The sequence below is a fragment of the Spinacia oleracea genome, chromosome 3 (genome assembly GCF_020520425.1).
Source record: "Spinacia oleracea cultivar Varoflay chromosome 3, BTI_SOV_V1, whole genome shotgun sequence".
NCBI lineage: Eukaryota > Viridiplantae > Streptophyta > Magnoliopsida > Caryophyllales > Amaranthaceae > Spinacia > Spinacia oleracea.
Window position 1 is genome coordinate 60,490,855 of NC_079489.1, and position 26,277 is coordinate 60,517,131.

General features: G+C 36.5%; 1 protein-coding gene across 3 annotated transcripts; it reads right to left on the minus strand.

Moving 5' to 3' along the window:
- Positions 1 to 10,712: 10,712 nt before the first annotated feature.
- Positions 10,713 to 24,460, minus strand: LOC130470360 (uncharacterized). 3 transcript variants are annotated; one of them, XM_056840361.1, is made up of 9 exons: positions 24,099 to 24,460; positions 23,901 to 23,997; positions 23,707 to 23,802; positions 22,986 to 23,050; positions 16,039 to 20,028; positions 15,841 to 15,937; positions 15,647 to 15,742; positions 14,926 to 14,990; positions 10,719 to 11,979 (listed from the first exon to the last, which is right to left on the minus strand). In XM_056840361.1, the coding sequence occupies exon 5, from the start codon at positions 20,013 to 20,015 to the stop codon at positions 18,804 to 18,806; it is 1,212 nt and encodes a 403-aa protein (XP_056696339.1). In that variant the 5' UTR covers positions 20,016 to 20,028; positions 22,986 to 23,050; positions 23,707 to 23,802; positions 23,901 to 23,997; positions 24,099 to 24,460; the 3' UTR covers positions 10,719 to 11,979; positions 14,926 to 14,990; positions 15,647 to 15,742; positions 15,841 to 15,937; positions 16,039 to 18,803. The 3 variants fall into 3 exon arrangements, with proteins under 3 accessions (XP_056696340.1, XP_056696339.1, XP_056696338.1); XM_056840360.1 differs by lacking the exon at positions 10,719 to 11,979 and adding an exon at positions 13,701 to 13,935; XM_056840362.1 differs by lacking the exons at positions 22,986 to 23,050; positions 23,707 to 23,802; positions 23,901 to 23,997; positions 24,099 to 24,460 and having other exon boundaries at positions 10,713 to 11,979; positions 16,039 to 19,834.
- Between the last annotated feature and the right edge of the window lie 1,817 nt (positions 24,461 to 26,277).

Below are 26,277 nucleotides of genomic sequence, written 5' to 3' on the forward strand. Positions count from 1 at the left end.
GAATACGGTGGCAAGGCACCGGCGAGAGAACGCTAATTCAACTACTTTTTTTAAAAAAATGGTGAAAATAAGGGGAGCAGCCCTAATTAAGTTCGCCCTGTGAAGGAATTGAGAAATGAGAATGCATGTAAGAGGGAGGAGAGAGAACAACGGATTTTTCAAGAACTTAATTTTTTTTTTTTTTTGATAGTTCAAGAGCTTAATTATCTAACTTCTAAATGTATTTTAGGAGTCCCAAATTCCCCATATTAAAAATTAAACTAGTTTTTTTTGCCCGTTCTACGCACGTGATTTTTCTATGGAAAATTATCTAAAGAAAAATGATAAATTGTCCTATAATAATTATAATTATAATTTCAACATAACACAATGAATGACACGGAGAATTACATGGACTTGCGATGAATTAGTAAACAACGTACTCCTCTATTATATCACAATACGAGAAGATCAACCCTAAAATTAAGTGAATTGGTCTTCATATTAAATCTCAATATTTTCCTTGTAAGAAAATAAAAGGAACAATGAATCTCTTAAAAAATAGGAAAAATAGAAACAATTACTATTATTATATTTACTCCGGAGTAACATATACGGAGTGCTACTTTGTGAATTACAAAAGCATATGCATTTCCGATTATGAAATTAAAGAAATAAATGCTACGAGTAGTACCAAAAGGTGCCATTTTAATCTCTCTTTTTTTTTTGGTATTGTACTAAATGCAAATATACAATGCATCAATACTCTCTATTAAGCAAGCTAGAGTTTGGAGGCTACCGATCTTCGATCCTTTGTCATCTCCGAGTCCGATGTTGCAACCGGTTAAAGTATCCTTTGAAACAATCACAAAATATCGTCTTCAATTTAATTCCCAATTTTTTCAATGTCAATACTTCTTACTTTTCGCAACCTAACTGCTAATGCCATGAAATGTATATTATGACACCCTTCTCAACCCATCTAATCAAATCCTTTAACATTCCTTAATAACCTCATATGTTCTTGCAAATCCTAAAAGAGTTGTCGACCTAACTTGCAATATTAAAATCTAGCAATTCTACAGCACCTCAATGTTAGGCAAATGTAGATCGCTGCGAAAGTAATTGCAAGCCTATAAAAGTCTACTCACCTCCGCATTTATAACCATGTATGCAATTGAAAAAAAATTGACCGATAAAGTTTATCAATCATGATGATATAATCAACAAAAAACATTACCTCATAAAGAACAACCCAGATTTTAGGAATAAAACAAACCAAAAGTAACAAGGAAATCACAAAATTTTATAGCCATTCCATCAGTTAAAAAGTGGATTGATACATTGAACATGAATGATTAAATCAACAAATACTCATCTTATACAGGACAACAAAGTTATCAAGAAATGTGAAAGATGAAAAGATTAGGAATACCAATGGTATGGCTTATTAAGAAAAATAAGCACGTAGTAATTAAACCCATAAACTATAATCGTTTTATATTATTTGGGGTAAAACTTAATACAATATTTAATGAGGGGGTTAAACTTAAAAAAAGCTGAAGAGATTTACGTACTTAATACAAGAATTAAATAGAGTATTGATTTGTAAGGGAGAAGAAGGGGAATGAAGAAGAAGGGATTAGATCAGTAACCAAAGCTTGGTTGAAATTGGAAAAAGAAAGGAAGAAATGGAGGGAGGAAATCAGAGTGTGACACGTGGACATAGTGGTTTCGATTTTTAAATACTAAGAAGGAAATCACAAAATTTTATAGCCATTCCATCAGTTAAAATGTGGATTGATACATTGAACATGAATGATTAAATCAACAAATACTCATCTTATATAGGACAACAAAGTTATCAAGAAATGTGAAAGATGAAAAGATTAGGAATACCAATGGTATGGCTTATTAAGAAAAATAAGCACGTAGTAATTAAACCCATAAACTATAACCGTTTTATATTATTTGGGGTAAAACGAATCAAATATAAGCTGGTTCTTTGTTACTTCACTAGAAGAAAAAATATCATGTGCTTCTCTTCAAGTGCGGCTCATTTAATAAATTGGCAGCACTTGAAAGCAAAAAAAAAAACCATTTTCACAAGTGCGGGCTCGTTTTAGAAAATCGGTAGCACTTCTATAACCCTTATAAAAGCCACAACTTAAAGTTTGGAACAGTAAATTTTCATGAACTACCAATTTTACCCTTACTTCTCCCTTAGTAATGAGGCCCAACTAGACCTGTCAAAATTGACCCGGACCCGAAAAACCGACCCGATTGATCCGACCCGTAACCCGAAATCGATCCGAAACGACGACCCGAAATTAACCCGAAAACCAAACAGAACCGACCCGTAACCGAAACCGACCCGAAAGAGATTTGACCTGAATTGACCCGATACCCGAACGACCCGACCCGACCCGAAATACCCGAACCGATATTCACCCGAAACCGAATTAACCCGAACCGAAAATAACCGTAAAATTTAAATCAACCCGAATCGAAAATCAACCTAGCAACTTAAATTTACCAATCCCAAACCTTTAAAATGTATCAACCTAGTGTTATGAGTCACATATGGATGATTTTCACTATTCATAAGGAAAAATTCCCACATTGCTTCCCTTTGATGACTCTATCCTATGTGCTCAATCAACCAAGGTTCAAACCTTGGTCCTAGCATATTTCCTTCTTTATTTTCCCTTCTTTATTTTCCCTTCTTTATTTTCTGATCTTTATTTCCTGATTGCTTTTGTTTCTGGCGGTTCCCTTTTCTTTCTTTCTCTTCCTCCCATTCCTTTCTCCTCTGTTTTCCCTTTTGCCTCACCTTCTCCGCCTGTTTCTCCTTCTTCGCCTTGTTCCCTTTGATCCAGCTCTCTGCTTCTTGGCAGTTCGTTTTCTCTTGTACGGCGGCGCTATTCTTCTACGAAGATTGGAACTTTTCTGGCCTGTGGGAAGCATTGAATTGATTACCCGACGGATTGAATTGGTTAGTTAGGCAAACCCTAATTCCTAAATGATCATTCAATTGGTAAATAGTTCATTCCTTCCCACATGCTTGAAAGCTTTCCACCTTTGGTTACTGGTTAGGATGGTAGCTTGATTAACAACTTGATAGGTTGTTAACAGGTATGTTATATATTTATCATCCATTACATTTTAAGTTTTCTTGCGATTTAGGGTTTTTTCGATTAAATCTGGAAATTGTTGATTGTGTTGCAGTAATTTTTGGGGTTTTCTTTTGCCATTTAGCTCTTTTTCGATTGCATCTGTAAATTGTGGATTCTGGTGCATTAATCCTCTTTCTGTGAATTTTTGTTCCTTCCATTAATTCTCTTGATTACATGTTCATTCATAGGTTGGAGTGTTAACTGTCGTGTTTTATCCCCTTAACTGTGGTGCATTAATCCTCTTTATGTAAATTTTGGGTTCTGGAATTAATCCTCTTAATTACATGTTAATTCATAGTCTAGAGTGTAACCTGTGGTGTTTTATCTGCATAATTAGATTTCTAAGACAACCCTGTTTTTTGGGTTCAGCTTGTGGACATTATGAATATCGTCCAGCGATTAATTTTTTTTTCCCGTAATCAATGATGATTTCCCGAATATGACTGCATGTGTAGTTATAATTTCGTTCCGTACGCCATCTATCAATTTATTAGATTTTCCGAATATGACTGCATGTTTAGTCGCACGTGTTCACCACTGCAATTAGCTTTATGGGATTCCATATTACTCTTTAATCATACATGTTTTATGTTGAATTGTATGCATGCAACTGCTGTGTTTACAATTTTTTCCTCGTAGAGTCTAATTTCCTTGGCCTGTTTGTGGTTTATGCATATGGCTTCCTATTCAAGATGTTATTCTGTTAAATAAGTTAACGTAGTAGCATCGTCATAAGAAATAACACGATAATGTAAAAGCATTAATAGACAAATACATACAACACTTGCAAATTTAGGAAACATGCATACCACTGCTTCATTAATAGTCCAAAAATTAGGATACATTGGATTGAAGGCAGCTCTCTATACATTATGGGGGCAAGACATGGCGGACAGTCTGATCAAGCCTGTGCCTGGGGAGGGCCAGCCACAGAGCAACCAATGCAACCAGAACAGGCTTATAATAGAGTTGTCCAACGGTTACCGCTTGCTGCTCATATAGTGCTGGTCCTTAGGTGGTTTGTGATTCTGAAGGCGCATAGCCTGAGGGGACAGCCAATCGAACTGGGAATTAGTGGTGTCAACCCTCAGTTTCATAAACCTTCATCTCATCAAACCTACACATGGCCTGGTAATTTAAATGTATGTCGTGTTAGTATCGACAATACATCAGACCATGATACTTAGTATCGACAGTACATCAGAACATTCATATTAATTGTGATATTTCTGTAAGTATCCAGGTATTCATACACCATCTAAGCATGATGAATACGATCTGTTGTGTACCAAAGGGTACAACAGAAGACCCGATCTTGACATCACTTGCCATTTGAGGAACGTTTAATTTTGAGGCTTTTAGGTGAACGGGAGCTTATTGTCCTTCAGAAAATGATATGCCTGAAGAGCCTTTGTTTAAGGGGTGGGTTTAGTTTGAGGCTGAATAGAGGATAGGTGTTGCTTTTTATAGGGGAGTATGGCCATACAGTTGTTAGTTTATATTATATTATGATGCAAAGTCTTTGGTGGATTTTATCTGTTCACACAGTGGAGAGCAGGGAGGCCCAACCATGAATAGGCTTGGATGCCATGTGTATCAATCTGATTTACACAGTAAAGTCAGCAGTTTGAGGCCACCCAAATTAGTGATTTAAATGAAATGTTGACCAGGCTAAGTTATTCCCAAAGCATGTTTTATGTGTGAGTGGTGGACATCAGTGTTCTCCCTATAAATGTTAGTCTTCCTTCTGCTGCCTCATTCCCAATGCATAGCTGCCATTTAGAAAAGATTAAGCTCTGCACTATGTGAATAGATAAACCCACTGTGTCAATAGATAAAATCCAGTTACCGTTCTCGCCTACTAATTTCTTTTTTAAAACCCGTTGCCTTAGGAAAACAGGACTTTCGACTATGCTCCCATATTGCTGAACATATATGATTACGGTTTTGTTTACCAAGTATGCATGCATATATGGGACACATCCTCTCCTTACTTAGGCTACCTATGATATATTCTTATGTCGGTTTAGTCGTATGCAAACATGAAAATATACTACTACAGATAAATTGCATATAGTGACATAGGTCTTCCTAATGCTAAGAAGCAACCGCACACTTTATTAATATGAGAATATGAGATGTCGGAAACTAAACACTAATCTGCTAGAAAACCTATAAACTTAAGTGACACAAGTCACAAAACTATTCTTCTTATACCGAGACCAGTTTTGTGCATACATCAATTAGTCTTGCAAGGGTTAAGTTAGGGTGAACATGTATGCATAAATCTATTTACTGAACTAGATGGGAAAAAAATAGCATAGGTAATATTAGATTTATTTTTCTGTGATGAATTTCACGCAATTTCTCAAGTCTTAATATACCCATACTGATATCTACTCTATCTTGTATATCATATGCAACCTAACACTACACTTATGAACTAAGAAACCGGCCATGAAATATAATAGGCAACCTATCACAGAACAAAATGCAGCTAAGCCTTTTTTGAAATTTGTCTGAGCTTGAGGAGTCAGATTCAAATATACTTGATTATGGAGGCAGTACTTAGAATTCAAGAATGAAACAATGAGAGAGAACATCCCGTTATAAATGCATAACCAAATGTTTTAAATCATAAAATCAAAGGAATTTCCCAGCTTGTTGTTTTATCAGAAGATTCACTTGGTTCATAGGCAACTAGAGAGTAAAGGCTTAAAACTAAGAGAAATCACTAAACACCCAATTACAGAACCAATAGGAAAACCAGCAGCCAAAGAAGCTCCAAAATCGATTAAAGAAGCTGAACAACTTTGCATGGGATTCAGACCACTGCAGCAGAGTTTTTCAGTTCTTCATCTCTTTAAATCATGGAAATTCTATCTTGTAATGGTAAATAAGAGGTCCTTTTAACATAGTTTTTTGGATTCCTATACTTTGTATACTGGTGGTACTTACGTATTTAAGATGTTGTATGCTATTGTTTTATGCAGGGAAATCGAATGCGTGCTGCACTTTTTGGAAATCAAGTCGATGTCTACAAGGAAGCTATTGAACACTTAGGGAGTTATGAAATAGTTAATGCTACGATTAAACCCAGCGATGAATATTGGAAAGCCAAAGACGCGAAATATGGTCTGCTTGGATACCAGATGAGCTTTGGCTCACAGGCGGTAATCCAACGAATTAATGCTGAGTCAGGCCCGATATTACCAGAATACCAATGCCTAGCCACCATCCGAAGAGTGTATGATCCAACTGAAAGATTTGGTAAGAAACTACCCTTTTTCCTACCATGTTGTGATACTCTACACATGCGTCAATACTTATTTCTATGCTCCTTTTATTCGCAGATGTTGTTGCTGTTGTTCTGTACCTCGAAGAAGAAGCACGGAAAGTCACTGGATTTGAACAACGCGAATACTTAGTTCGTGAAATTGTGGTGACAGACCATAGGTACAACTCATACCCTATTTAAAAATCTAAACATCTTGCACTTTAATCATACGTGCCAAACCTTCCCCAATTTTGCAGCAATGAGCAGCCAATGACGATTTCTGTTTGGAACGAGCTGACTGGAGAACATTGCAAGCCGCTTTCCTCATGGCAGAATAGTTCACTGTTTTTGGATTCACGGCTTTGAGAGGCAGCTCTCATAAAGGTATTGATTACCTTAATCCTCCATTAGTGTCTGCATACACAAAGAATCTTACCAAAGACGATGCGTAATGTACAGGCTTCTCGCTTGGTTCTACTATGTCAACTAGAATCATTACTGATCCAAAAGGAGAAAGAGCAGACGCATTGAGGGAATGGTAACACAACACATATTATTCCTTACCCTTTAAAAACACAGCATAGAATACCTGGCAAATAACCTCCATATGTTTTGTAGGGTCAAAAATCGCACTGACTGGCTAAGTGACAGGCAAGCAAGAGTATTGGATGTCAGGAACCCTACGAAACAGAAGGTGATCATCACACTGGATTCCCTGAGGCTGATAAGGGTATAAACCTTTGCTTTTGTCCTATGTTCCTTGATTATCGTCTTCAATTATTACAACACCAGTGAATGAAACAATAATGGCAGATGATTTCATAATTCCAACAACTAAAACTAATATTTTTAGGCTAGCATATCAGTGTTGAACTATGTTTGCATTGCATAACTGCTAAGCTAAGTAAGAAACAAATGTCAGCAAACAGAAAAAAAAACGGATAATGGAAGTAACTTCGAAGATATTGAATAGCCTAAACTAAATTGCTTTGCATAGCTGCTAAAAATAGATAGGAAATATAAGGGCTGCTACAACATCATCACTGTGTTTACATTGCATTGCATAACCTAAATTAAATTGCATTGCATAACTGCTAAACTAAGTAACAACAAAATGTCATCCAACCAACTACAATAACTTTGCATTCAGTAAGAAAAGAAATACATTATAATGTTGCTTCATAATCATAATAAAGCGATCACAACATAAACACCTGGTAACCATCACTGACTTCAAGAAAGTGGCCCAGGGTAACTGAGCTTAAACCTGCTGGAAACCCACACTCATATGAGAAAAAGTGATACACAGATAGTGTATGTGTTATTGTTCCGGTAATGTTGATGCACTTCGGAATATAAAGAAGTGTGCCTGACTTGTGAACCTGTCGACTTTTTTCCCTAGCCATGCAACACCTTGCAAGAGCAGCGCCATTGGCTAAGGGTTACAATACCCAACCCTCAAATGAGCACGATCAATGCATACTTGGGGTGCTCTGCTTGTGGACGGTGTGGAGACATTCCAGCAGGGACAACCTACACTTGCACCAGATGCAAAGCAGATACCGTGTCTACTCCCAAGTAAGCTACAAACTTTAGAATGCTTTGTTACTGACGAATACATGTAATGCTGTGTAACACTTTTGAACATGATCATTGCAGAATTACCTACAATTTTGTGGCATCTGATGGTACTGGCACGATAGAATGCACCTCATTCACGGAAGATTCTGAGAAGTTGTTCAGGATGACGGCTGCAGACACGTTCAGGATGAAGCTAGACTTAGGAATTTAGTTTTAGGATTCGAATCCAAAATCGGATAGGATCGTTTTCTAAATTTAATCGATTTTCGTAATTCGAATTCGTTTTAACGTAAAATTCGAAAATACATTTTGATTTCGTAAATCATTAAAGTATTCAAAATGAGATAAAATAATTATATTTTAATTACATATTCATTTCTAAAATCCGCAAATTGTACTTAAATATATTAAATATACGTAAAAAATATAAACAATGTATAAAATTACGGGGGATTACAATCTACCCCTCTTAAAAGAAGTTTCGTCCCGAAACTTGACACGAAAATTCACCTATCTTTCCAAACTTTTCAACTCATTCTCATTGGAGAAATACTTGTGGCATTTATGTACACTCTTTTGCCAACTTAAAGTTTCTTGAATTACTCATGAACACCTATTTGTTACGCGAAGAATCTATTTACTTGCATCGACATGAATAATTTGCTAAAATAAGCATAAAAATGCATAAAAACACCATAAAATTAGGTAAAAAGCGCGAATTTATATCGCATTCTACCCCTCTTAAAGAAAACGAGTTACGCCCTCGTAACTCATCTCAGGGAATAACTTTGGGTATTTCCTTTCTTCAACGAATTCTGCCCCCAATACTATATTTTCACTAAAATCATCCCAACAAGTGGAACCTCTACACTTCTTTCCCATACAATGCCTCAACATGTGACATCTTACTGTTCGCATGGTAACTATCTTTCAAGAAATCCAATCGAATCTAGGTGGTTCCCCAGTTACTCTTAAAGTCAATAACACGGGCTCTCAACATATATTCCGTAGTTTGGTTAGTCCTCCCAGGCTGACCATCAATTGCAGGGTGGAAAGCAGTACATTTTTCGATGTTGTCCCCAAGATTCAACTGGGCCTTATTGCCAAAGTTTCAGACTTTTGTGCTCGGTAAGGATCTTACGTGTTGCCCTATAAAGGTAATGTCTCCAAATATTCGCAGGTAACACAATAGCAGCTAACTTTAGGTCATGGGTTTGGTAATTAGGCTTACAAGGTTTCAATTGACGCGACAACAGTTGCGGAGGTCAAATTCTCTTTTAAAATCTAGAAGCTTCCTCACTTTTCTCACTTCACTCAAATTTTGATTCCTTTTTCAACAAGTTTGCCATTGGTTTTGCTCTCTTCTAAAGTCTTCACAACCTCTTATAACAGTCAAATAGGCCTAGGAAACTTCAAATATTAGACACGTTCTTTGGAGTAGGTCACTCACTCACAGCTCGAACCTTAGCAGGATCTACAGACACTCCTTCTGCTCAACTTTCCTTTTCTACTGAACCTCATTACGCCTTTCATGGATTTATAACTCTTGGGCTTAAATCCTAGTATTTCACCAATTCATATATTCCCCTCTTTTCAAGACAACAAATTTCTAACAATCCTGGACCACTCGAATCTTCTCTTAATTTTACTCCCTTACGTAACGTGGTTTTCGATCAATATAGTCCTTCACTTTTCCACCGGTGTCACTTATACGCACATGACTTCAAGATTTGTGTACTTCATTCACATAAAACTAGATTCTATCTAAGCGTCTCCAAAGTAATCCTCAAGATTTCATTATGCTCTTTTCATTCCTTGAATAAATCAGGATACCATCAGTAACATAATAACGAACTTAATTCGGGATTCGTAGAAAATCTTATTCATCAAATCCATAATTATGGCAGGTGCATTGGTTAACCCAAAAGACATTACTCTAAACCCATAATGACAATAACGAGTCCTAATGAGGTCTTAGGTATATCTTTATCAGCTATCCTCAATTGGTGATACTTCAAACACAAATCATTCTTCGATAACACACTCGCCCAGTTCAATTGATCCAATAGATACTTGCTCTTGATGATGTTTAGCTCCCTAAAATCGATGCATAATTCCATACTCTTATCTTTCTCCTTAACAAACAACACAGGAGCTCCCCACGGTGATGCACTAGGCCTAATATATTCCTTGACCAAACAACTCTTGCAACTTTTACTTAATTAGCTCATTTCAGGAGGTGTCATTCTATATGGTGCTCTAGATATATGCGTCATTCTAGGAACTAAGTCTATAGGGGACTCAACGGCTCTTAGCAAGTGGCATACCTGCAATCTCACTAGGAAACACATCCATGAATTCATTCACAGTTGGAACATCCTCGATCTTCATTCCGACTTCTTAACTCACATCTAGCTCCTACAGAAAAATAGTTCACACTCCTTATCATCAATTTCCTCACTTGCATTGCAGAAATAACCCCAAGGTTCTTGGTCTTCCCAAAACGTTTATATGAGGTCAAATTTCCAATAGGGTTCCTTATACTTAGTTTCTGAATTACAAACTCTAACTTGGCCCTGAACAAACTTAGCCAATCCATCCCCAAAATTACATATAGGTTTCCCAGATTAAACTCTATCAAATCGGAAAGAAAACGCAATCTTTTATCTTCAAAGGCGGATTCTTAAACAACTTGGTACACCTTATGGTTACACCAGTAGGTATACTAACAGGTAAATCAATTACTCAAAATCTACCAAATTCAGACTCTTAACAACAGATGACGAAACAAAAGAATAAGTTGCTCCCGAATCACATAATGTTTTAACTAGCACAGAGTTAATAGAAAAAGTACCATGAACTACGTCTGCAGAATATTCAGCTTCATTTCTAGACATCAAGAACGGTTTGCCCGGAGTCTTATTCTGGTTGTTGTTATCATTTGCGGGCTTATTATAGTTTCCTTGATTGTTTTGTGCCCCTCCAGGCTTTGAATCTTGTCTTCCAGACTGGTTAAACCTCACTTGATTTTCACTTCCATTACCATTTTGTTCCTTTTTCTGCTTGGTGAAGCACTCATACTCCCTATGGCCCCTTTTCTGACAATAGTTGCATGTCACTAATTCTCCCTTGCAGTTTTTACCAGGATGGTTGTTGTTGCATCTCTTACAGTGATGCACTCTCTCAGATTGGTTGCTATTGTTGTGCCCCTGATTGTTCCTCTGTTGAAAATTTCCATTTCCACCCTCATTCCTGTTCACTTTCGTACTTTTCTTGAAATTCCCTTGGTTTTTCCCAGCATTAAACTCTTTTCTTTTCTCCCCAACCACATTTTTCTTGTCCCTTCTAGACTGCAATTCATAAATATGGGTGGTTTTCTCACGCACATTATCTAGGGATGTAAAGGTTTCTCCATCTAATCCCAACTGAATCTCATCGGTCAACCCTTGCTCAAACCTCTGAGCCTTTAGCTCCTCAGTAGCTACCACCTCAGGTGCAAACCTCGACAAAGTTATAAACTTACTATAGTATTCAGCGATAGTCATACTCCCCATCCCAAGGTTTATGAATTCTTGCGCTTTTCGTTTTGTTATGAAAGGAGGATAAAACTTTTCCCTCAACGCAACAACAAATGAGTCCCAATTAAATCCTTCAACAACACTTAGCCTAGTTCCATTCTCTTTCCACCATAGATCGGCCTCATCTTTTAGGTAAAGGACAGCTTGACCTATTTTCATATTTTCAGGACAGTTTACCACCCAAAATAGTTTTTCAAACTCCCTAATCCAGTTTTCTAGGAAGGTCGGGTCTGCTTGCCCCTTGAAGTATGGTGGCTTAACTTTCGCAAGCCTTTCAAACATGTCTCCTGCAGAATCGGGGCGCTCAGTTCTTTCCTGGGCTAGTTTTTCCGCCAAGAGGCGAAAGACAGCAGCTAGGTCATTACTGTTGGTCATCCTAGAACGCGACCTGAAATTAATATACTCTAATTCAGGTTCAAAACTTTACTTATATTATCCTCTAGCAATGTAATATCACACCAACATCCAAAATTCACATAAAATGAACAATCATCTACGAATGATATTTGCATGCAGAACATTCAGCTGAGAAACAAGGAATAACTTCAATCATCACGAATAATAAGGTTGAATAAAGAAGAAAACATTCCCCTTGCGTGCCCGTAATAAACTTTGATCCTTTGGATAATCCATAATCTAACTTTTATTCCTCAAAAGAATGTCGATAACAATCCTAAATATTAACACACACCTGTTCTCAAAATAAAGTAAAAAGGTTCTACGATATAAACATAAACTATGGTTGGGCGAATTGTCCAACATTTTCTCACACGCAACTAAATATGTAAGCAAAGTTAAAGGGAGACATCATCGGACTTGTCCTTTGATTCGTTATAATCGTCTAGGGTGAACAACTCATACTTAAGTTCATCATCATCATCCATATCAAAATAATAAGCTTCTTTTCTTGGCCTTGAGGATCTTCGTAGACCTTGAAGTTGATGATTATTTTCCTCTAGCTCAGGCTCGGGCTCGAGCTCAGGTTCAGGCTCAAACTCAAACTCAATCTCAGGCTCAGAATCAGATTCAACCCTCAGAAAGGCTTTGTAGATATCCATTTTTGTTTGACCCACAGCACGGTCATACTCACGAATTGCCTCATCATCACTACCATATGCACTTGTTTTCATTACTTCGCGACAAATGTGCTATAGACTACGAATTCTACTGTCAGGTTCATAATTCATCACCTTTTCATCATCACTCATAATAAGATTGGAGTCACCATCACTTAGAACGATAGGGCTGGAGTCATCATCACTCAGAACGATAGGGTTAGAGTTGCTCCCTACTCTATTCTCTTCTATGTCAGACATGATTAGTGATCTATGACGATTAAACATAGTTTCTATGTTAGTAATTAGTACTCTCACTTACCGTACGATCCCACAATACACCATAAGTAAGAATAAATAGCAATCGCAAAGCATAGGAAGGACACAAACAGTTAGTAGGCAGATAAAGTACAATCATGTTGATATAATGCAAACACAATGCTTCTATTCTATATGCCCTTTCCTATACTACCCATCTCTCATAATAAATCATAGTAAAACACTGAAACGTTTAAAGAATAAAACAAGAATGAATAATAAAAACGATTTTTTTATATATATATATATATATATATATATATATATATATATATATATATATATATATATATATATATATATATATATATATATATATATATATATATTTCGAATATATTTAATTAAATTTCGAAAAGAAAAGGAACGTACTTAATTCGAATAAATGAAAAGTTTCAAATTAATAAGTTAATTTCGAATTTAAATAAGAAATATAAATATGCTTTCAAACAAAATTAAAATGAATTTGGTCCCCCAAAAAAAAAGTACGCATTTTTTGAATGATATAATAAGTAGAAGCTCAATTCTAGGAAATTTGTTTTAGGAACCTAGCTAGTTTAGGCGCCTAATAATTTGAAAAGCAGACACGAAAAGTCAGTAAAACCTTTAGCTCAAAAATACCACTTTGTAACACCCCAACAATTCCCATTTTCTAAAATAACCCCTTTTTAAATATAACTGTAGGGAATTATCAAAGTATTATCGCCCGTGTGAAAACGTTACGGCTTATTCAGAATTTTGCAGCGGAAAACATAAAACTAACTTTTAGGTTCATAAATAATCTATTACATATTAGGTCCAAACCAATTAACTGAATTAAGGAAATACGAATAGTACGACAAATTTCAAATCCAAGTTAACAAATTAAATCACTTAATTAAACGAATAGAACTACAAGCTCTCTAATCCCGATCCCAATGATGCATCATCTTCAAACCTGTAGATGGGCAACGCTTATTGATCCTTAGAGACTGCTCACCAAAGATGGGTCATCACAGGATCAATAAGGCATAGCCATGATCAACACACACAAACAAAGCACGTAATCAGCAAAGCTGAGTACTACATACTAAAACAACAACAATCCTAGCATGATACTATCAAACCAACAACCCTAACATGATACTAATAAATATAAGTAAGGACAGACAAAACATAATAATTTGACGACCATACTCGACTAGGCTAAGCTAGACTTAATGACAATGATATTATTTTAGTTGAAATAGACAATGGACCGAGTTGTCCAACCAAAAGTCTTCCCCAAGGAAGACGAGGTACGGGCGCGACTCCGTAACCTCAGTGACCTGCGATATCGAGGAACGTTTGAATAAAATAGAACACGGTGATCAATCCGGTCCCAGAAAAGGCCATGGGCTACCACCATGAACCCCAACTCCTGTTTGTCCGTCACTTCAGACGTGCACAGTCTAAAGCTATTGCTATTCGGTTTCACTTTACATGATTTACAAATTGAGATTCCGTTATGACTCAACCATTACATAAGACATACAATTCACATTTGTTCACAACTGTTTTTATCTTGGAATTAAGTAAGTGATCATAAAAGCATCAATCAAGACTCATTCCAATTTATCCAACCTTTCCTTTAACCATGAGCAACCCTGTATATGGGCATAAAGTTTCAACTTACTAAACAAGGTCCTCCGCCCTCATAAAGTAGTGAAAAGATAGAAAGGGAACAACAACCAATCGATCCAAACCAATCATATAGAATAATCTAGTGTTCCCAACCAACATGTTTGTATCAATCATCCATACTAACATGTTACAGTTCTCATAGTGCAAAATAAGTTCAATAAGTTTGTCCAACAGTATTAAACATGCACATTCAATATAATCCAGTTCGTCCATAATATCAACATAACCAAGTTCAACAACAAGATTCAACATGGTTTCAACAATTAGCACACATTCCAAGCACACAGGTATGTACGTACCTTGTGTAAACAAACTGATAGGCCACTTTAACACTTTCAAAAGTCGCCTAAAGAGAATTCTCCGCCTAAAACAACCAACAAATAATCCCAATAAATTCCTAATCATTGACAACCATAAGAAAGCATTCTAAATGCATCCTAAACATATTTAGAACTTTCCCCAATATCAAAACTTAAACATTTGATTTCCTAGAATCATGATTATTGAATTAGTGATTGAAATTCGTTGAAAACTTTTGCAAACATCGTACTTTAAATTTTCAGCAATATAATTTCATTTAAAAGCTTCACCATGGTCAATCTACGTTCCTAGTATCTCAACACAACCAATTCAATGATCCATACTCAACCCATCATGATTAATAATCATAAAAACCTTGAATTTCATACTTTAAATAATCAAAAATCAATATTTCAATGTAATTAGATAATCTGAAAATTAATAACTTTATTATAAAATCCATATAATCTCAAATTTATAATTTAAATCACAAAACCCATAACTTTAATTCAAGAAAACATAATTCAAGTTAATAAATTATGATTAAGCCCTAATCTTAATTTTAATTAATCAAAACTGAAAATTAATTCGTTTTTAATCTCAACATCAAATCTGAAAATCATATTTACCATAAAAATTATAAATTTAATTTAAGAACATAATCTAAATTAACAAACTTTAATTTAAAATAATTAGTTACTTAGGGTTTAAGAAAGTTACCAATTCAAGAAGGAGGAGAGAGAGTTGGCTGGCGGACAGAGGTGGCTTGCGGCAGGGCTGAGAGACGGCGGCACACGGTGGTGCTACTTGCGGTGGCTGCGCGAACGAGTGGTGGTCATCCACAATCAGTTGAATACACAACCACAACAAAAGAATAAAAGAGAAAAGAGAAAGGGAGGAGGAAAGAGAACTACCGGCGAGCAGGGACAAGGCAGCGGCGGCGCAGGCTGGGTGGCGACGCGGGGGCTGCGCGAGCAAGGTGGTGGTGAGAGCTGGTGGTCAGCGACGTGGCTGTTGGCTCGGGCAACAAAGAACGAGTGAGAAAGAGAGTCACACAAAAAGGAGAACGGAAGAGAAAGAAAGAAGGAGAAGGGGATGAAGCGGTGGCTTACCGGCGAGGTGGTCTGGCGGCCTTGGTGGCGTGCTCGTGGTGGTCGGCGGCTGGGCAGAGGGAGGAAGAGGAAGCAGGAAAGGAGAGAGATGGGTTTTGCCCTTTTTGGTTTTTACGTGAAGTAGGAATAGAGGGGTTTGGTGTTTTGTGTTTTGTGTTTTACATGGAGTAGAAGTATGGGGTTATGGGTTTATAATATTGGGCTTTATTCAATTGGGCTAGACTTAGGAATTTAGTTTTAGGATTCGAATCCAAAATCGGATAGGATCGTTTTCTAAATTTAATCGATTTTCGTAATTCGAATTCGTTTTAACGTAAAATTCGAAAATACATTTTGATTTCGTAAGTCATTAAAGTATTCAAAATGAGATAAAATAATTATATTTTAATTACATATTCATTTCTAAAATCCGCAAATTGTACTTAAATATATTAAATATACGTAAAAAATATAAACAATGTATAAAATTACGGGGGATTACAATCTACCCCTCTTAAAAGAAGTTTCGTCCCGAAACTTGACACGAAAATTCACCTATCTTTCCAAACTTTTCAACTCATTCTCATTGGAGAAATACTTGTGGCATTTATGTACACTCTTTTGCCAACTTAAAGTTTCTTGAATTACTCATGAACACCTATTTGTTACGCGAAGAATCTATTTACTTGCATCGACATGAATAATTTGCTAAAATAAGCATAAAAATGCATAAAAACACCATAAAATTAGGTAAAAAGCGCGAATTTATATCGTATTCTACCCCTCTTAAAGAAAACGAGTTACGCCCTCGTAACTCATCTCAGGGAATAACTTTGGGTATTTCCTTTCTTCAACGAATTCTGCCCCCAATACTATATTTTCACTAAAATCATCCCAACAAGTGGAACCTCTACACTTCTTTCCCATACAATGCCTCAACATGTGACATCTTACTGTTCGTATGGTAACTATCTTTCAAGAAATCCAATCGAATCTAGGTGGTTCCCCAGTTACTCTTAAAGTCAATAACACGGGCTCTCAACATATATTCCGTAGTTTGGTTAGTCCTCCCAGGCTGACCATCAATTGCAGGGTGGAAAGCAGTATATTTTTCGATGTTGTCCCCAAGATTCAACTGGGCCTTATTGCCAAAGTTTCAGACTTTTGTGCTCGGTAAGGATCTTACGTGTTGCCCTATAAAGGTAATGTCTCCAAATATTCGCAGGTAACACAATAGCAACTAACTTTAGGTCATGGGTTTGGTAATTAGGCTTACAAGGTTTCAATTGACGCGACAACAGTTGCGGAGGTCAAATTCTCTTTTAAAATCTAGAAGCTTCCTCACTTTTCTCACTTCACTCAAATTTTGATTCCTTTTTCAACAAGTTTGCCATTGGTTTTGCTCTCTTCTAAAGTCTTCACAACCTCTTATAACAGTCAAATAGGCCTAGGAAACTTCAAATATTAGACACGTTCTTTGGAGTAGGTCACTCACTCACAGCTCGAACCTTAGCAGGATCTACAGACACTCCTTCTGCTCAACTTTCCTTTTCTACTGAACCTCATTACGCCTTTCATGGATTTATAACTCTTGGGCTTAAATCCTAGTATTTCACCAATTCATATATTCCCCTCTTTTCAAGACAACAAATTTCTAACAATCCTGGACCACTCGAATCTTCTCTTAATTTTACTCCCTTACGTAACGTGGTTTTCGATCAATATAGTCCTTCACTTTTCCACCGGTGTCACTTATACGCACATGACTTCAAGATTTGTGTACTTCATTCACATAAAACTAGATTCTATCTAAGCGTCTCCAAAGTAATCCTCAAGATTTCATTATGCTCTTTTCATTCCTTGAATAAATCAGGATACCATCAGTAACATAATAACGAACTTAATTCGGGATTCGTAGAAAATCTTATTCATCAAATCCATAATTATGGCAGGTGCATTGGTTAACCCAAAAGACATTACTCTAAACCCATAATGACAATAACGAGTCCTAATGAGGTCTTAGGTATATCTTTATCAGCTATCCTCAATTGGTGATACTTCAAACACAAATCATTCTTCGATAACACACTCGCCCAGTTCAATTGATCCAATAGATACTTGCTCTTGATGATGTTTAGCTCCCTAAAATCGATGCATAATTCCATACTCTTATCTTTCTCCTTAACAAACAACACAGGAGCTCCCCACGGTGATGCACTAGGCCTAATATATTCCTTGACCAAACAACTCTTGCAACTTTTTCTTAATTAGCTCATTTCAGGAGGTGTCATTCTATATGGTGCTCTAGATATATGCGTCATTCTAGGAACTAAGTCTATAGGGGACTCAACGGCTCTTAGCAAGTGGCATACCTGCAATCTCACTAGGAAACACATCCATGAATTCATTCACAGTTGGAACATCCTCGATCTTCATTCCGACTTCTTAACTCACATCTAGCTCCTACAGAAAAATAGTTCACACTCCTTATCATCAATTTCCTCACTTGCATTGCAGAAATAACCCCAAGGTTCTTGGTCTTCCCAAAACGTTTATATGAGGTCAAATTTCCAATAGGGTTCCTTATACTTAGTTTCTGAATTACAAACTCTAACTTGGCCCTGAACAAACTTAGCCAATCCATCCCCAAAATTACATATAGGTTTCCCAGATTAAACTCTATCAAATCGGAAAGAAAACGCAATCTTTTATCTTAAAAGGCGGATTCTTAAACAACTTGGTACACCTTATGGTTACACTAGTAGGTATACTAACAGGTAAATCAATTACTCAAAATCTACCAAATTCAGACTCTTAACAACAGATGACGAAACAAAAGAATAAGTTGCTCCCGAATCACATAATGTTTTAACTAGCACAGAGTTAATAGAAAAAGTACCATGAACTACGTCTGCAGAATATTCAGCTTCATTTCTAGACATCAAGAACGGTTTGCCCGGAGTCTTATTCTGGTTGTTGTTATCATTTGCGGGCTTATTATAGTTTCCTTGATTGTTTTGTGCCCCTCCAGGCTTTGAATCTTGTCTTCCAGACTGGTTAAACCTCACTTGATTTTCACTTCCATTACCATTTTGTTCCTTTTTCTGCTTGGTGAAGCACTCATACTCCCTATGGCCCCTTTTCTGACAATAGTTGCATGTCACTAATTCTCCCTTGCAGTTTTTACCAGGATGGTTGTTGTTGCATCTCTTACAGTGATGCACTCTCTCAGATTGGTTGCTATTGTTGTGCCCCTGATTGTTCCTCTGTTGAAAATTTCCATTTCCACCCTCATTCCTGTTCACTTTCGTACTTTTCTTGAAATTCCCTTGGTTTTTCCCAGCATTAAACTCTTTTCTTTTCTCCCCAACCACATTTTTCTTGTCCCTTCTAGACTGCAATTCATAAATATGGGTGGTTTTCTCACGCACATTATCTAGGGATGTAAAGGTTTCTCCATCTAATCCCAACTGAATCTCATCGGTCAACCCTTGCTCAAACCTCTGAGCCTTTAGCTCCTCAGTAGCTACCACCTCAGGTGCAAACCTCGACAAAGTTATAAACTTACTATAGTATTCAGCGATAGTCATACTCCCCATCCCAAGGTTTATGAATTCTTGCGCTTTTCGTTTTGTTATGAAAGGAGGATAAAACTTTTCCCTCAATGCAACAACAAATGAGTCCCAATTAAATCCTTCAACAACACTTAGCCTAGTTCCATTCTCTTTCCACCATAGATCGGCCTCATCTTTTAGGTAAAGGACAGCTTGACCTATTTTCATATTTTCAGGACAGTTTACCACCCAAAATAGTTTTTCAAACTCCCTAATCCAGTTTTCTAAGAAGGTCGGGTCTGCTTGCCCCTTGAAGTATGGTGGCTTAACTTTCGCAAGCCTTTCAAACATGTCTCCTGCAGAATTGGGGCGCTCAGTTCTTTCCTGGGCTAGTTTTTCCGCCAAGAGGCGAAAGACAGCAGCTAGGTCATTACTGTTGGTCATCCTAGAACGCGACCTGAAATTAATATACTCTAATTCAGGTTCAAAACTTTACTTATATTATCCTCTAGCAATGTAATATCACACCAACATCCAAAATTCACATAAAATGAACAATCATCTACGAATGATATTTGCATGCAGAACATTCAGCTGAGAAACAAGGAATAACTTCAATCATCACGAATAATAAGGTTGAATAAAGAAGAAAACATTCCCCTTGCGTGCCCGTAATAAACTTTGATCCTTTGGATAATCCATAATCTAACTTTTATTCCTCAAAAGAATGTCGATAACAATCCTAAATATTAACACACACCTGTTCTCAAAATAAAGTAAAAAGGTTCTACGATATAAACATAAACTATGGTTGGGCGAATTGTCCAACATTTTCTCACACGCAACTAAATATGTAAGCAAAGTTAAAGGGAGACATCATCGGACTTGTCCTTTGATTCGTTATAATCGTCTAGGGTGAACAACTCATACTTAAGTTCATCATCATCATCCATATCACAATAATAAGCTTCTTTTCTTGGCCTTGAGGATCTTCGTAGACCTTGAAGTTGATGATTATTTTCCTCTAGCTCAGGCTCGGGCTCGGGCTCAGGTTCAGGCTCAAACTCAAACTCAATCTCAGGCTCAGAATCAGATTCAACCCTCAGAAAGGCTTTGTAGATATCCATTTTTGTTTGACCCACAGCACGGTCATACTCACGAATTGCCTCATCATCACTACCATATGCACTTGTTTTCATTACTTCGCGACAAATGTGCTATAGACTACGAATTCTACTGTCAGGTTCATAATTCATCACCTTTTCATCATCACTCATAATAAGATTGGAGTCACCATCACTTAGAACGATAGGGCTGGAGTCATCATCACTCAGAACGATAGGGTTAGAGTTGCTCCCTACTCTATTCTCTTCTATGTCAGACATGATTAGTGATCTATGACGATTAAACATAGTTTCTATGTTAGTAATTAGTACTCTCACTTACCGTACGATCCCACAATACACCATAAGTAAGAATAAATAGCAATCGCAAAGCATAGGAAGGACACAAACAGTTAGTAGGCAGATAAAGTACAATCATGTTGATATAATGCAAACACAATGCTTCTATTCTATATGCCCTTTCCTATACTACCCATCTCTCATAATAAATCATAGTAAAACACTGAAATGTTTAAAGAATAAAACAAGAATGAATAATAAAAACGATTTTTTTTTATATATATATATATATATATATATATATATATATATATATATATATATATATATATATATATATATATATATATATATATATATATATATATATATATATATTTCGAATATATTTAATTAAATTTCGAAAAGAAAAGGAACGTACTTAATTCGAATAAATGAAAAGTTTCAAATTAATAAGTTAATTTCGAATTTAAATAAGAAATATAAATATGCTTTCAAACAAAATTAAAATGAATTTGGTCCCCCAAAAAAAAAGTACGCATTTTTTGAATGATATAATAAGTAGAAGCTCAATTCTAGGAAATTTGTTTTAGGAACCTAGCTAGTTTAGGCGCCTAATAATTTGAAAAGCAGACACGAAAAGTCAGTAAAACCTTTAGCTCAAAAATACCACTTTGTAACACCCCAACAATTCCCATTTTCTAAAATAACCCCTTTTTAAATATAACTGTAGGGAATTATCAAAGTATTATCGCCCGTGTGAAAACGTTACGGCTTATTCAGAATTTTGCAGCGGAAAACATAAAACTAACTTTTAGGTTCATAAATAATCTATTACATATTAGGTCCAAACCAATTAACTGAATTAAGGAAATACGAATAGTACGACAAATTTCAAATCCAAGTTAACAAATTAAATCACTTAATTAAACGAATAGAACTACAAGCTCTCTAATCCCGATCCCAATGATGCATCATCTTCAAACCTGTAGATGGGCAACGCTTATTGATCCTTAGAGACTGCTCACCAAAGATGGGTCATCACAGGATCAATAAGGCATAGCCATGATCAACACACACAAACAAAGCACGTAATCAGCAAAGCTGAGTACTACATACTAAAACAACAACAATCCTAGCATGATACTATCAAACCAACAACCCTAACATGATACTAATAAATATAAGTAAGGACAGACAAAACATAATAATTTGACGACCATACTCGACTAGGCTAAGCTAGACTTAATGACAATGATATTATTTTAGTTGAAATAGACAATGGACCGAGTTGTCCAACCAAAAGTCTTCCCCAAGGAAGACGAGGTACGGGCGCGACTCCGTAACCTCAGTGACCTGCGATATCGAGGAACGTTTGAATAAAAATAGAACACGGTGATCAATCCGGTCCCAGAAAAGGCCATGGGCTACCACCATGAACCCCAACTCCTGTTTGTCCGTCACTTCAGACGTGCACAGTCTAAAGCTATTGCTATTCGGTTTCACTTTACATGATTTACAAATTGAGATTCCGTTATGACTCAACCATTACATAAGACATACAATTCACATTTGTTCACAACTGTTTTTATCTTGGAATTAAGTAAGTGATCATAAAAGCATCAATCAAGACTCATTCCAATTTATCCAACCTTTCCTTTAACCATGAGCAACCCTGTATATGGGCATAAAGTTTCAACTTACTAAACAAGGTCCTCCGCCCTCATAAAGTAGTGAAAAGATAGAAAGGGAACAACAACCAATCGATCCAAACCAATCATATAGAATAATCTAGTGTTCCCAACCAACATGTTTGTATCAATCATCCATACTAACATGTTACAGTTCTCATAGTGCAAAATAAGTTCAATAAGTTTGTCCAACAGTATTAAACATGCACATTCAATATAACCCAGTTCGTCCATAATATCAACATAACCAAGTTCAACAACAAGATTCAACATGGTTTCAACAATTAGCACACATTCCAAGCACACAGGTATGTACGTACCTTGTGTAAACAAACTGATAGGCCACTTTAACACTTTCAAAAGTCGCCTAAAGAGAATTCTCCGCCTAAAACAACCAACAAATAATCCCAATAAATTCCTAATCATTGACAACCATAAGAAAGCATTCTAAATGCATCCTAAACATATTTAGAACTTTCCCCAATATCAAAACTTAAACATTTGATTTCCTAGAATCATGATTATTGAATTAGTGATTGAAATTCGTTGAAAACTTTTGCAAACATCGTACTTTAAATTTTCAGCAATATAATTTCATTTAAAAGCTTCACCATGGTCAATCTACGTTCCTAGTATCTCAACACAACCAATTCAATGATCCATACTCAACCCATCATGATTAATAATCATAAAAACCTTGAATTTCATACTTTAAATAATCAAAAATCAATATTTCAATGTAATTAGATAATCTGAAAATTAATAACTTTATTATAAAATCCATATAATCTCAAATTTATAATTTAAATCACAAAACCCATAACTTTAATTCAAGAAAACATAATTCAAGTTAATAAATTATGATTAAGCCCTAATCTTAATTTTAATTAATCAAAACTGAAAATTAATTCGTTTTTAATCTCAACATCAAATCTGAAAATCATATTTACCATAAAAATTATAAATTTAATTTAAGAACATAATCTAAATTAACAAACTTTAATTTAAAATAATTAGTTACTTAGGGTTTAAGAAAGTTACCAATTCAAGAAGGAGGAGAGAGAGTTGGCTGGCGGACAGAGGTGGCTTGCGGCAGGGCTGAGAGACGGCGGCACACGGTGGTGCTACTTGCGGTGGCTGCGCGAACGAGTGGTGGTCATCCACAATCAGTTGAATACACAACCACAACAAAAGAATAAAAGAGAAAAGAGAAAGGGAGGAGGAAAGAGAACTACCGGCGAGCAGGGACAAGGCAGCGGCGGCGCAGGCTGGGTGGCGACGCGGGGGCTGCGCGAGCAAGGTGGTGGTGAGAGCTGGTGGTCAGCGACGTGGCTGTTGGCTCGGGCAACAAAGAACGAGTGAGAAAGAGAGTCACACAAAAAGGAGAACGGAAGAGAAAGAAAGAAGGAGAAGGGGATGAAGCGGTGGCTTACCGGCGAGGTGGTCTGGCGGCCTTGGTGGCGTGCTCGTGGTGGTCGGCGGCTGGGCAGAGGGAGGAAGAGGAAGCAGGAAAGGAGAGAGATGGGTTTTGCCCTTTTTGGTTTTTACGTGAAGTAGGAATAGAGGGGTTTGGTGTTTTGTGTTTTGTGTTTTACATGGAGTAGAAGTATGGGGTTATGGGTTTATAATATTGGGCTTTATTCAATTGGGCTAGACTTAGGAATTTAGTTTTAGGATTCGAATCCAAAATCGGATAGGATCGTTTTCTAAATTTAATCGATTTTCGTAATTCGAATTCGTTTTAACGTAAAATTCGAAAATACATTTTGATTTCGTAAGTCATTAAAGTATTCAAAATGAGATAGAATAATTATATTTTAATTACATATTCATTTCTAAAATCCGCAAATTGTACTTAAATATATTAAATATACGTAAAAAATATAAACAATGTATAAAATTACGGGGGATTACAGAAGCACAGCGTAAGCCTATCTCCCTTAGACTAACAAGTCAAACATAGAAAAAACTTGCAAAACCCATTAGAATGTACACATGTACAAATTTAGAAAGAAAAGGACAAAACGCTACACATTTTTATCAAATTAGGCTGACCATTGAAGGAAATTAAATTTAAATTTATTAGGTTTAAACTGCAAATTACATGAGAAATGAAAGACAAGCAGAGACCACACAAAGAAAGCCCCACACTCCAGCATTCTAAATCAAATAATTGTAAACAACGCACAGAAAAGTGCTGTCCTTTTCCCTCGAACTTTCTACAAAACTTGCAGATGAAATTAGGAACTTAGTCACTTATATGTATAATATTGCAGTTTGTGTTGTCTTATTAATTCTTCAATGGCAGTTTTATCTTGTACCGCACATAGGCTTAAACACGTCTCCTGAGTTTAACAAACACCTATATTTCCAGAATGATGCAGTGATCTTTGAACAGCTCCAGGAAATGCTCAAGTCCACCCACTTACTGCTGGAAATCGGTCCAACAGTGGGCCTTTCAAAGAACGGCGTGCTTGAATGGTGCTTGAAATCGATTGCTTTGGAACCAGAGGAGGCCCAAGCAGAAAATGTTGAGCATCACTTTGCTGATCAGCAGCCTGAACAAGGACCGAGTGCCAGCCAGGTGCTTGCACAAGCAATGGTCGCTAGGCAGCAGCTTGAACAACCAACACTTCGTAGGAAGAACCCTGAGCAGGCAGCAGTGACTGGAAAGCAGGTAGAGCAAGGAGCCATTCCTAAAAAGAAACTAAAGCAGGAATTCATAGCTGAACTCCATGATGCACAGGGGAGTATTTCAAGGCAATCAGACGAAGGAGAGGATGAAGAGGATGACTCCTCTGGTAAGTAATTCAAGTGCATCATTAGTCGTCCCTTTTGCTTAGGATGAAGAATCTAGATCCTATGGTCAGTAATTCAAGTCTATCTGTCATCCACCCTTTTGCTTAGCTAAGCTTAATCACTTGTAAAATAATTAGTATTGTGGTTGATCTACCTTGGAAACTTGTAAGATGTAGGTAGTCTCTACTTAGCCTAGAATCAAACCCTTTAGAATTTGCACTTAATATGTTTCCGAGCCCTACGCTTCATGTCAACAGAAATAGCTTCTCTTGCAATAGTATAGTAGGTGGGGATGAAGCCTCACTACCTAGAGGTTTTTAAAGGGGACAAGCCCGTAGTGCGGTGTTCTCAACAAATACCCCTTAAATATTTTGTAATATAAACATAACTACTCTTGTACATATTATAACTCGAGCACTACGCCGAGTACTTTATGTTCTAATTTGCACAAGTACTTTGTATCTATCTTCCATGGATCAAGATATGGTACTCACCAGTTTGTACGGTTACATAACTTCGTGGTTGTTTGTGTCATCTTTTACCATTTGTAATTGTTGTTTAGCTTAATGGTTGGCTCGATGTTTTACGCTATAGATTTTCCTTACACGCTAATAAAATATACCGAACCGATTCTAATATCTTGGGGGACCGCGCGCGGTCCAATAACTAGTTAGTTTAAAATACAAGTTTTTTTTACCTTATCATATTATTATTATTATTTTATTTATATTATTCTTATTATTATAACCCGAAAAACCCAATCCGATATGACCCGATCCGTTATGACCCGATCCGATATGACCCGATTCGATA